The sequence below is a fragment of the Gopherus evgoodei genome, chromosome 3 (assembly GCF_007399415.2).
Source record: "Gopherus evgoodei ecotype Sinaloan lineage chromosome 3, rGopEvg1_v1.p, whole genome shotgun sequence".
In the NCBI taxonomy this organism is placed as follows: domain Eukaryota; kingdom Metazoa; phylum Chordata; order Testudines; family Testudinidae; genus Gopherus; species Gopherus evgoodei.
The window spans coordinates 69551563-69564858 of NC_044324.1; the positions used below are offsets into that span (position 1 = coordinate 69551563).

Below are 13296 nucleotides of genomic sequence, written 5' to 3' on the forward strand. Positions count from 1 at the left end.
AGTAACAAATTTTCAATCCATTGCTTCAGCGGTTAGTGTTAAGAACAAGTGACGGCTGGGACTAAAAATATCTGGTGTCTCCGAAGACGTCCAAATGAAGGTGCTGGCCTTTCAATAGTCTAGAACTTTTTAAATATTTTTTTTCATTCCCAAATCATGTTTCAGTCTTTGAGGCTTTTGCAGCTTTGTACAGACAGGGCATCAGATTTGCGCTACTAAAAAGCATGCCACAGCTGCAGTCAGGCTATATCAGTGCAGATAGCAATCCTAACATAAATCTAGAGAGTTCCAGGATGCTTTCAGCTTCAAAGGGGACAAAAACTCTCTCGTAAGACATCTTTTAATTGCAAATATATCATCCAGATAGATAGGTGCAATCCAGATCCAACTCCATCCTCCTAGATTCATGAAGACAGTGATGTTTTTCTTATCCTAAATTAAGAACGTAAGAATGGCCATACTGGGTCAGACCAAAGGTCTATCCAGCCCAATATCTGTCTTCCAACAGTGGCCAATGCCACCAGGTGCTTCAGAGGGAAAAGACAGTTACTCACCTTGTAACTGGTGTTCTTCGAGATGTGTTGCTCATATCAATTCCAGGTAGGCGTGCGCGCCGTGCATGCACATTTGCCGGAAACTTTTTTTACCCTAGCAACTCCAGTGGGCCGGCAGGTCGCCCCCTAGAGTGGTGCCACTATGGCACTTGATATATACCCCTGCCGGCCCGCCCGCTCCTCAGTTTCTTCTTGCCGGTTACTCCGACAGTGGGGAAGGAGGGCGGGTGTGGAATGGATATGAGCAACACATATCGAAGAACACCAGTTACAAGGTGAGTAACCGTCTTTTCTTCTTCGAGTGATTGCTCATATCCATTCCAGGTAGGTGAATCCCAAGCCTTACCTAGGCGGTGGGGTCAGAGTGAGAAGTCGCGGCCTGGAGCACTGCAGAGCCAAAGGCCACATCATCTCTGGACTGCTGAACCAGGGCGTAATGGGAAGCGAATGTGTGGACTGATGACCAGGTCGCCGCCCTACAAATCTCTTGGATCGGCACGCGGGCAAGGAAAGCCAGCGATGACGCCTGTGCTCTGGTGGAGTGAGCAGTCACACAGCCCGTCGGAACGTGGGCCAGGTCATAACAAGTCCTGATACAGGAGGTAACCCAGGAAGATATCCTCTGCGAGGAAATCGGTAGTCCCTTGACCCGGTCCGCTACCGCCACGAATAACTGGGGGGGCTTGCGGAATGGTTTGGTCCTGTCCACATAAAATGCTAGCGCCCGACGGACATCTAGCGAGTGGAGCTGTTGCTCCCTGCGGGACGAATGGGGCTTTGGGAAAAAGACGGGGAGGAAGATCTCCTGGTTAACGTGGAAAGCTGAGACCACCTTCGGAAGAAAGGCAGGGTGTGGTCTCAGCTGCACCTTGTCTTTATGGAAGACCGTATACGGGGGATCTACTGTGAGGGCCCGTAGTTCTGACACCCATCTAGCTGAGGTGATGGCCACTAGGAAGGTGGTCTTCCATGAGAGATAGAGCAGGGAGCAAGTAGCTAACAGCTCAAATGGAGGGCCCATGAGCAGAGTTAGGACCAGTTTGAGATCCCATGAAGGGGCAGGAGGGCGGATCTGTGGATAGAGACGTTCCAGTCCCTTCAGGAATCTCGCCACCATAGGGTGGGAGAAGACGGAACGTCCGTCCCCTCCAGGATGAAACGTGGAGATAGCCGCTAGGTGGACTCGAAGGGACGACAGCGCCAGACCCTGGGCCTTGAGGGACCAGATGTAGTCCAGAATAGTGGTGATGGGAATCTCCATAGGGAGGAAGACCTTTCTCCGAACACCAACAGGAGAAACGCTTCCACTTAGCCGAATAAGTAGCCCTGGTAGAAGGCTTTTTACTGCCCAGGAGAATCTCCCGAACCGGGGTAGAGCAGCGTAACTCGGAGCCTGTCACACCACGCAGGAGCCATGCCGTAAGGTGCAGAGACGGAAGGTCCGGGGTGACAGAGCCTGCCGTGGTCCTGGGTGATCAGGTTTGGATGTAGGGGCAGGGCAACCGGGTTGGCTACTGAGAGGTCCAGCAACATGGGGTACCAATGTTGTCTGGCCCACGCTGGAGCTATCAGAATCACACGAACTCTGTCTCTGCGCACCTTGAGGAGGACCCTGTGTATCAGCGGAACAGGAGGGAACGCGTAAAACAGGTGGGTCGCCCATGGGATCAGGAAGGCATCCGCTATAGACCCGGGCTCCCAACCCTGAAAGGAGCAGAATGTTCGACATTTCCTGTTCTCCCTGGACGCAAAGAGGTCCATCGAGGACGACTCCACCTCTGGAAGAGTGGAGAGGGTGACGTCTGGGCGGAGGGGACCACTCGTGCGAGCGGAAGGACCTGCTCAGTCGATCCGCTAGAGTGTTTCGTACTCCCGGGAGATAGGAGGCGGAAAGGTGAACGGCATGGGACTATACAAAACTCCCAGAGACGCATCGCCTCGAGACATAGGGGAGAGGACCTGGTGCCGCCCTGCTTGTTGATGTAGAAACATGGTCGTCGTGTTGTTGGTGAACACCGCGACACAACGACCTTGAAGGTGATGGACGAACGCTTGACAAGCAAGACGGACCGCTCTCAACTCCCGTATGTTGATATGGAGGTCCCAGCTCCTGAGGGGTCAACAGGCCCTGAGTTCTTCGGGCGCCACAGTGAGCCCCCCAGCCCAGATCTGAGCGTCCGTAGTCAGGGATGCCGAGGGCTGGGGCGGATGAAACGGGAGCCCCCGCACAGACTAACGGGACTGGTCCAGCCACCACCGAAGGGAGTCCAGTACCTTTGGGGAATGGTGACAGCTGTGTCCAACGAATGTCTGGCCATCTGGTACTGCGCGATGAGCCAAGATTGAAGAGGCCTCATGCGGAGTCGGGCATACGCTGTTACGAACATACAGGCCGCCATATGTCCCAGGAGGGCCAGACATGTTCTTAGAGAGGTCAGTGGGGCCGCCTGCAAGCGCAGAATGATGGCCGACAGTGACTGAAACCTGGGCAAGGGTAGCAAGGCCTTGGCTAGGGTAGAGTCCAGAACGGCCCCGATGAACTCTATCCTCTGCGTGGGGAGCAGAGTAGACTTGTCCACGTTGATCACGAGGCCCAGGGCAGCAAAGAGGCTGCTGATCCTGCGGACGTGGTCGCGGACCTGCAGCTCCGATGTGCCCCGGATCAGCCAGTCGTCGAGGTAGGGGAACACATGAATGCGGCCGCACTGAAGGTATGCGACGACGGACTGCCATGCATTTCGTGAACACCCTCGGGGCAGTAGAGAGGCCAAACGGGAGGACCGCAAATTGATAATGTTGGCGGTTGACCACAAAGCGGAGGAAACACCTGTGCTGGGGGAATATGGCGATATGGAAGTAAGCGTCCTGCATGTCGAGGGCGGCGTACCAGTCTCCAGGATCCAGGGATGGGATGATGGTTCCAAGGGATACCATACGGAACTTCAACTTTACCATATACTTGTTGAGTTCCCGCAGGTCGAGGATAGGCCTGAGGCCCCCCTTGGACTTGGGATTAGAAAGTAGCGGGAATAAAACCCATTGCCCTTCTCACTCTCTGGAACCTCCTCTATGGCTCCCTTGACGAGGAGCGTCCTGCACCTCCTGATGGAGGAATTGCTCGTGAGAGGGGTTCCCTGAAGAGGGACGAGGGTGGTGGTGGTGGGGGGGGGGGCGATGAAAACTGCAGCGATAACCGGCCTGCACAGTGCGCAAGACCCAACGGTCCGATGTTATTTGGGTCCACGCCAGGAGGAAAAATGAAAGACGGTTGGAAAACTGAGGGGAAGGATCGGAGGGGAAAATGGTACTGCGCCCTCGGGCGCACCTTCAAATGAAGGCTTGGGTCCAGGAGGGGCCTTGGCGGAGCCTTGGTTTTGCCCCGTTTGGCCACCCGACTGTCTGCATCGGTTGTTCCTGCCGCGGTGCCTAGTGAGGTCCTGCCGCGGACGGAACTGAGGCTACGGCAGACGCTGCTGTTGTTGGTTCTGCTGCCGGAATGGGCCTGCGCTCTGTCGCAGGCGTATGCATCCCCCAAAGGACCGTATTATGACCCTATTGTCCTTAAGGTCCTTTAGTCAGGGGTCTAGCTCTTATCAGAAAACAGGCCCTGGCCTTCGAAGGGGAGGTCCTGGATAGTATGCTGGAGCTCTGGCGGAAGGCCAGAGACCTGAAGCTAGGAAATGCGGCACCATCGTAAGCCCCGAGGCAAGGATCCGATGTGGCGAGTCCGCAGCATCTAGGAGGCTTGTAGCGAGGTACTCGCTACTTTTTGCCCTCATCCAGAATGGTGGTAAACTCCTGACGGGCGTCATGCGGTAACAGCTCTGCAAATTTTCCCGCGCTACCCAAGAGTTAAAGGAGTAGCAGCTAAGGAGGGCCTCCTGCTGGTTACGAGAACCTGAGTGTAGTGCCCACGCTGAATAGACCTTGCGGCCCAGTGAGGTCCCATCCGCCTCGCTCCTTAGACCTTGGGCGCGGGGCCTCTTGACCGTGGCACTCCCTGTCGTTTCACCGACTGGACCACAAGGGAGCAGGGTTGTCGGAGTGAACATGCAGGTATTCATAGCCTTCAAGGGGGCCATGTACTTCCTTTCCACTCCTTGAGTGGTTGGAGTGATGGAGGCCGGTGCCTGCCAGATAGTAGCGCGCGTTGGCCTGATAGTCTTGATAAAAGGCAGGGCCACTCTGGTAGGCGCATCGGCGGAGAGGATGCTCACGAGAGGGTCCTTGATTTCAGAGACCTCCTCTGCTTGAATGTCCAGGTTTTGTGCCACGCGTCGGAGGAGGTCCTGGTGTGCCCTAAGATCTAGAGGGGGAGGGCTGGAGGATGAGGTACCCGCCACTGCCTCATCCGGGGAAGACGACGAGGAAACCCCTGGCAACAGAGTGTCCACGGGGGGTTCTGTCTGGAGCTGCACCTCCGTCACTGGAGGGAGCTCTGGGTCCTGGTGGCTGGACCTGTCTTCTGCTTCCGGGGAGGACCGGGCTTAGACACCGTTGCTCTGGTGGCCTGCGTTCCGCCGCCAGGGTGGGTGATAGTGATATGTTGCGGACCCTGGGCTTGGCGGTACGCCCATGGGGTCCAAAACCCCCACTGTTGAGGTCCTCATTCCTGAGGTGGAGGGTCCTGAAACAGGACCGAGTGTCTGTCCTGGCCCAGCGTGTAGGTGCTTTCTGCCCGAGAGGACACGGATGGTTCCCTTGAAGGCCACGGAGGTGCTGAGCCAGTTTGATAGACCTCTCTATATGCCGACGCCGACGATCTCCTTGGTGCCGAGGATCGGTACCGTGACCCGTACCTGTGCCGGGATCGGGACTGGGAACGGCGTGGTAGTCGGTGCCAGGATCCGGATCGGGATCTGTCTCGAGGTCGGTGCCGAGAGCGGGACTGCGATCTTCATTCCAGGTGGTGCGGGATGGCAGTGGGGACCGGGACCTGCCACCGACGCGGTGCCGGGAGGTCGACCGGGATCGGGACCTACCACCGGCTCGGTGCCGGGAGGTCGACCGAGGAGCTGAATGCCGAGGTGAACGGCTCCTAGAGTCTCGGTGCCGGTGGTAAGAGGAGCCAGACCGGGACTGTGCAGTGCTGATGGCGCCGCGAGAGTGCGAACTAGTACCGCCGGGGAGAACAGTGCTGGGACTGGACGGGTTCTTTTGCCCGAGCGGTGAGCGTTCCACGTTCTCCGGGGCGATCGGTGCCTGGATCCGGAGGACAGCGCTCTCAGCATCGGTTTGCCTCTGGAGGTTACCCGTCCCAGGGGTGCCATGGTCTGAGGCTGCGATGGCTCCGTGAGCGCTATCAAGTCCTGTGCCGAGGCAAAGGTCTCCGGCGTAGATGGGACTAACAGCTCGACCCCTGATCTCAAGGGGGAGCTAGGAGGGGCTGGACTCGACAGACCTTCTGAACCCGGAGTCGACAGCAGCCCTGCAGGTGGTGCCGCGGCAAGGTAGGTGCCGCGGGCATTTCCACTTGAGCATGCCTAGATGGTGTTGCAGACATCGAGGGTCGTGAGTCTGCTCCGGTGACGGGGGCATGGACGGTGCCGGGGAGTCTTGCCGGTTGCCGGAGTAGAGTGGCCGCGTTTGCGCTACTGGTACCGGAGTCAGTGCCGCTTCCATTAGGAGAGCGCGGAGTCTTGATCCCTCTCCTTCTTGTGCGAGGCTGTAAAGGCCTTGCATATACGACACTTCTCACTGATGTGCGATTCCCCCCAGGCACTTGAGGCACGCGTCATGGGGATCGCTAGTCGGCATCGGCTTCTTGCATGCCGAGCACTGCTTGAAGCCTGGCGAACCAGGCCTGAGCCCGGTACCGGGCGCCGGGAAGGGCAACAGCCCACCCGCGAACCAGTTATACAACTATATACAATAAACAACTAACTGATATACTACTTTAAACTGTCTATAAAACTATTTACAACTACGTCTACGAACAGTGTACAGAAGAGTTAGGTACGTGGAGGACAGCAAGCCGCACTCCACAGTTCCAGCAACCGACACGGCGGTAAGAAGGAACTGAGGAGCGGGCGGGCCGGCAGGGGTATATATCAAGTGCCATAGTGGCGCCACTCTAGGGGGCGACCTGCCAGCCCACTGGAGTTGCTAGGGTAAAATAGTTTCCGGCAAACGTGCACGCGCGGCGCGCACGCCTACCTGGAATGGATATAAGCAATCACTCGAAGAAGAATGAACAGAACAGGTAATTATCAAGTGATCCATCCCCTGTTGCCCATTCCTGGCTTCTGGCAAAGAAAGGTCCATCAATGGCTATAAGCCTATCACCCATGAATTTATCTAGTTCTTTTTTGAACCCTGTTATCTTCTTGGCCTTCACAACATCCTCTGACAAAGGTTGTTGGTTTTTTCAAAATTCACCTTTGTAATATCACGTACCTAGTTGTTTACCTTTGTAGTAGTTTCTCATGGTGGGTGGGTGAGTATAAACCATTTATTAAAAACATATGTTTATACTACACAGGCTGAAATTGAGGCACAACTAGCTAGAGAGCGTGAAGAAGAGACCCAACAACAGGCAGTCCTTGAACAGGAACGTCGTGACCGTGAACTTGCAATGAGAATTGCACAGAGTGAAGCAGAGCTCATCAGTGATGAGGCTCAGCTTGATTTAGGATTGCGAAGGTATGGCATTTATTACTCTTACTTCCCTTCCAAAACTTTTCATTACACATCCTACTGGTTATAAAATACAGAGATCTTTTGTTTTTAATTAAGAAATAAAAGTAAAATGGGGTTTTCAAACAGTATATTGGAGTATATATTTTCAAATATGTTGTCAAATTTGTGGACCAATAGCTGATTGGCTTAAAAAGTGCTTAGTCTATTTGCAGTGCGACTATAATCATATGTATCCCCCTTTTGGCACTGGCTACGTATCTGTATGATGTGTAAACAGAGAGGGATACCCTCAGTCTTTGGACAGTCCAAAGTTTCTATCACCTGGACTCATTTCATGGTGCTGCTATCAGGCGCCTGACTTTTCCTCCTGGTGTGCTAAAGACTAAAGCTACTTTGTGGTGCCTCCAGTGAGACCAGGGTTAACCACACAAAGGCAGTGGATACTACATGTAAACACAAATAACTAAAACTTACACAAGCAAAAAATTAAAAATAATAACAATAAACTTTATATAAGGATTTGATTGAAGTTGACATCCAATCAATAACCATATTAAATATTAAAATGATTTTATTTTATTAATAATATTTTAAATTACTAAAACTATGCCAGCCAGCACAATAGGCCACGTGACCACGCATTCCCCAAACCCAAAAATTTCTCCCCCGTCATCGTTTGTCTGTCCTCCTGTCTCTGGTATTGTAGCTGGTGCAGTGGAGACGCATTGCAAGCCAGTAATAGCTATTCCATCATACACACTGATTTATTATACTGGCAACTGAGGAGGTCTAATTGATACAGGCAGATGAAAGTCCTTTTGCAGCTAAAAGTGCCGTAATGATACAATATTAAACCCTAACTGTCTAACTATAATACAGGGTTCTCATTCAGGTTTCTCTTCTGGCTATGTGGTCAAGAGGCTCGTGCAGGCAAGCAGGGCCTCTTTGAGGATTGCTGGATAGACACTGACTATCTGCTCTCCTCTGGAACTCTGCCAGCAGTTCTTAGAGATTAGACCCCATGAGCCCAGGTGCCAGTAGGTTAGGTCTCTATATCTAAAGTCCAGAGTCTGGTGTGGGCTGGCTACATGGCAGGCAGGCTGCAGATGGTTGAAGGAGAGATACGCTGTCTCCTGTTGCTCGCAGGCAGGTTGCAGGAGGAATGGATTGTCCCCTCCTGAGGAGAAAGACTGGCCAGTTGCTAGGCCTGAAAGTGCTACAGTCAGGCCAGGTGCAGGACCCTGTAAGTGTTGTGCGGGCAGGTTGTAGGGGAGAACACGTCTCTCCTCCACTCTACAGCTGATCTCTGCCGCTCGCTGGGTCCCGCGGCTCCGGTGGACCTGCCGCAGGCATTTCTGCGGAGGGTCCGATGGTCCTGCGGTTCTGGTAGAGCTGCCGCAGGCGTGTCTGGGGGAGGTCCAGCGGAGCCGTGGGACCAGCGGACACGCCCACAGCCACGCCTGCGGCAGCTCACCAAAGCCGCCTGCCGCCCTCCCCAGCAACCGACAGAGCGCCCCCCGCGGTGTGCCGCCCCAAACACACACTTGGTGCGCTGTGGCCTGGAGCCAGCCCTGCTGGGGGCACTGCCCCCTTACCAAGGAGGGTAGTGGCTACAAATAGAAATGTAGGGCTGGGAGGGATCTCAAGAGGAGCCCAGTTCATCCCCTCCTCCTGAGACTGGATGAAGTATACTTAGGCCAGGGGTGGCCAACCTGTGCCTGAGAAGGAACCAGAATTTACCAATGTACATTGCCAAAGAGCCACAGTAATGTGTCAGCAGCCCCCCATTAGTGCTCCCCCCTGCCACTCTCAGCACCTCCCAATCAGCTGATTTGTGGCGTGCAGGAGGCTTGGGGATGCAGGTGAAGGAGCGAGGGCATGACAGGCTCGGGATGGGGTGGAGTGGGGGCAGGGCCTGTGGCAGAGCCAGCAGTTGAGCAGTGAGCACCCCCCCAGCACATTGGAAAGTTGGCACCTGTAGCTCCAGCCCCAGAGTCAGTACCTATAGAAGGAGCTGCATATTCACTTCTGAAGAGCCGCATGTGGCCACCCCTGACTTAGACCATTCCTGGCAGGTGTTTGTCTGACCTGTTCTTAGAAACTCTGAAGATGGGGACACAACCTCTTGGTACTTTTTTGAGTGCTTGACTATGCTCATAATTAGAAAGCCTTTCCAGATATCTACCCTGAATCTCCCTTTCATATGTGCATTAATATGCCCAGTTCTGTGGGAAACTGCCTTGGTGAAAACAATATTTTTCTCACATTTTATTAGATTATTATTAGTTTATCAGTAGTGATGACAGCCAATTTCAGTTATGATTATACAGTCCATTGAGATTAGAAACTCAGATTTCACTAGTGCAATACAGTGTATGCACTTTCTGGCACTTACATGAACCCAGTAGCACAACATAAAGTAGTTTCTTAAAAAGAAATCCCTACCTAGAAAGGAAATAGTAGTTCTTCGGTGTCTTAACTGGCAAATACAGAATTGGAAATGCATGCATAATCCTGTCAAAAAAAAGCCTATAAAAAAAAGCCTATATGAACTGACCTTGTAGGCACTCTATTAAAAGATATAGACCCTCCAAAGGTTTTTTTTAGATAATGTCACAGCATTGCTTTGTCATTGATATTATGTTGTCTTTCATGTAATTTTATAGGGTAAGTACTACACAGCGGCATTGGGCATTTACTAATAAACTAGTAAATAAACTTCTTAGACAACTAACATACATATAACTGATTTGTTTTCCACTTTGCTTTCTGTGACACTTGGCTTTCTGTGACACCTATTCATCTGTTCATTGTGTGTGTTGAGTGCGTTTTTCCCTGTGTGACTTGTGGTTACAAAATTCAGTTTAGAGAATCCTGTTCTCCATGATCTTAATTTTACACAGAGAAGAACAATACAAGTACTCTTTTTCATAACACTTCACTAAACTGGTAATGGTAATTTTATACAAAACAAGGAGCTATCTTTTAATGTAATGAACCTTGTTTAGGTTGGTGTAGCTGAGATGACACCTTGGCTGTTACAGAAGGGATTATATTTGCAAAACGGTCCCTTTATATTTCCAGTAACAAATCCATTCCAATATTTTAGACACAATTAAAGAAAAAGAGCTTAGGCAGTTTTGTGTGTTCAGTATTGTCTGTCAGAATTCTATTTTAGAAACTCTACTAATCTAGAATGACATAATGAAAAAATTTAACTTTTTACAAACCAGAAAAGTAATGTACAGTGTACCAGAAAACTAAATGTTGCTGTGATTGCTCAGTCTGTGTGTTTTCTGAGTAATATAAAACTACTGGAATATTCTATCACTGTTCCCTGTATACATACAAGAATACAATGATAAACTTGTACCCTGCTGTCGGCCAATCAACATACAAATATTATTTCTGGGGGAATACTGCCCCAAAATTTTTAAAAATTCTGCACACACTATTTTAAAATTCTGCATATTTTAGTAATCAAAAATAGCACTATATGATCTTGCAGTTTCAATTATTTTGGTAATTTATTTCAAAATACCTCTCAGCAAGAATATCTCTAACAATACAGACACACACAAAAAATTCTTCCCCCTCCCTGCCGAAGTAGAGACATAAAGAAATCTCTGTGATAACCAGTTCTTGTTTCTCTGCACCATTCCCCCACAGAGCCCAGCTGCAGACCCCCCAGCCCAGACACTGGCATCCCCTCTCCACCCAGGGATCCAGAGGGTGAAACAGCCTTATGCTGGGTCCTGTGCTTGCATGGAGTTTCCTATATGCCGCTGCTTCCTTCCTTCAGGGCATGACAAGAACTGCAGCTGCAGGGAACCCTCCAGCTCCCTCCCTATCCCGGGATCAGTGTTTTCTATTTGAGAGCTGGGCTCTGCCTGGTCCAGTGGCCCCTAGTGGGAACCAGCAGCTTTGCAGCCCATTTCAGGGTTGAGGGGGAATTCTGCATACATAACATTAATTTCTGCAAAATTCGGTATTGTGCAGTGGCACAGAATTCCCCCAGGAGTAAAATAAAAAGTGAGTGCCATTTACTTGTCAAATGAAGAACAATGAACCCTCCACAATCCACTCTAAGACAGATTGAATATAGTGATTATTTTGTACAAAGGAAGCATCTTGAAAAGTTGGCAGATGACAAGGAATTTCTAAGGAACTCAAGAAAAAAACCAGAAAATCCTTTTCTGTTCTTTATTGCATTCTTTATTACACTTTATTAGCACATTACTTGATGTGTATATAGATGATATGGTTATAAACTACATGGTATGATATGTATTTTTGTTGAGTGCCTGTATTGACTTGCAGAGGTTGCCACTAAAAGACAAGTTACTAACAGTCACTATACAAAAGGTCCATCTAACCAGTATCCTGTCCCTCTGACAGTGGCCAATGGGCATGGCAGGTGCCCCAAAGGGAATGAATAGACAGGTTGTATCATCAAGTAATCCATGCCCTGTCACCCAATCCCAGCTTCTGGCAAAGTGAGTGTGTTTGTGTGTGTGTGTGTGTGTGTGTGTGTGTGTGTGGTGTGTGTGTGTGTGTGTGTGTGTGTGTGTGTGTGAGACAGAGACAGCAAACCCTGTATTTTTAAAGTCTCTGCATTAGATAGGGATGTGGGGTGGGATATACGAGAGGCATTAGTTCTGTAACCTTCCCTCCCTTAGGTTTGAAAAAGAGAGTGGATAGGACATGTCCCCTTAATGCCAAGAATAGGCAGAATTGGAGCACAGGAAGGGTGACTGGTTGGCAAGTAACCTTCCATGCAAGAGGAGGAGCAGGGAGAGGGTGGTAACAGTGTAAATGTATTCCAAGAGATTCACTCAAGCTCTGATCTTCCCCACTTTTCCTGCTGCCAGAAGATATGCCTGGCCCTTCTGTTTTCCCTGCCTGGGATGCCCTTTGAAGCACATAGGATGAGTAGAGAAAATGGATGCTTAACCTTCCCTTTCCTCAAAACTTCTCCAGTTTCTCTATCTAATCAGATGGTAGGGGAAGGAATTCTCTGCTTTGAACCACTGGAAAGAGAACAAGGATCTGGACAGCTTTATGTGGTAACATAGTGTCACTAGAGATCTCAGGATATCCTAGAAACACCTGAAAAACAATCTATCCATTTTGAGCTATAACTGAGTCTCTTCCTCCCTTTTTTTTGTTTTTATGCATGGATATGGACATGTGTGCATGCGCACATGCACATGGTGAGGGTTGGGAGCACAACACCCTCTAGGCTCAGGAAATAAGTGAGTGCAACCACACTTAAAAACCCAAATACTTTTGAATGGGAAGCTTTGACAACACTTTACAAAAATGTCCATCTTGTTTTCCATCAGTGTAAATCCTTTCTTAAATTTTCAGCTGTAAATGCAGTGAAGAAACCAGTTTGCCCTCGTTATAACTTTCTTTGAGGCATAAGCAAACTAATTTAATTTCTAACTGCTTGTGTATAGGCACCTAGGAAACTTGCTTGGAAAAGTTTTGTGGAAATTTTGTTCAGTCTGAATCAGCAGTTCTCAAACTTCATTGCACCGTGACCCCCTTCTGAAAATAAAAATTACTTCACTACCCCAGGAGCGGGGACCAAAGACCGAGTCCACCTGACCCCTGCCACCTGAGCTCCACCGCCCTGGGCAGTGGGGCTTGGGCTTTGGCTTCAGCCCTGGATAGTGGGGCTTCAGCCTTGGGCCCCAGCAAGTCTAACATCAGCCTTGGCGACCCCAATAAGGTGGGGTTGTGACCTGCAGTTTGAGAGCCCCTGGATAAAACTGTTGAGTTCAGCAAGATTCATTTATTATTATTATTTTTTTTTAATCCCTTTTACACACAATCCTCACAAGACATTTTAGTCACATTGGCTGCAGGGAGAGGTTTGAAATTTGAAGCATTGCATGGAAATAGTGCTCAGAGAGAAAAAAATCCTTTGAGATTTGGAGAGGTGGGAACTAAACATAACAAAGTAAGCAGTGAAAATCACTGCTGAACATTCTTGCTCAGTGGTATTTGTTAAAATTTTAGCAGACCCTTATACCTTTGTGTCTTCCTTGGGGGCAGACGAACGGCACATTCCAACATGCACAGGCTTACTTGTTGT

The 13296-nt window shown here is 50.2% G+C and overlaps 1 protein-coding gene across 1 annotated transcript in view; it reads left to right on the forward strand.

Annotated features, from left to right (window-relative positions):
- MYO6 (myosin VI) overlaps positions 1-13296 on the forward strand; it is a 187506-nt gene that overhangs the window by 148174 nt on the left and 26036 nt on the right. The window contains 1 exon segment of the mRNA XM_030555784.1: positions 7036-7196. Coding sequence (XP_030411644.1) covers positions 7036-7196 — 161 coding nt within the window.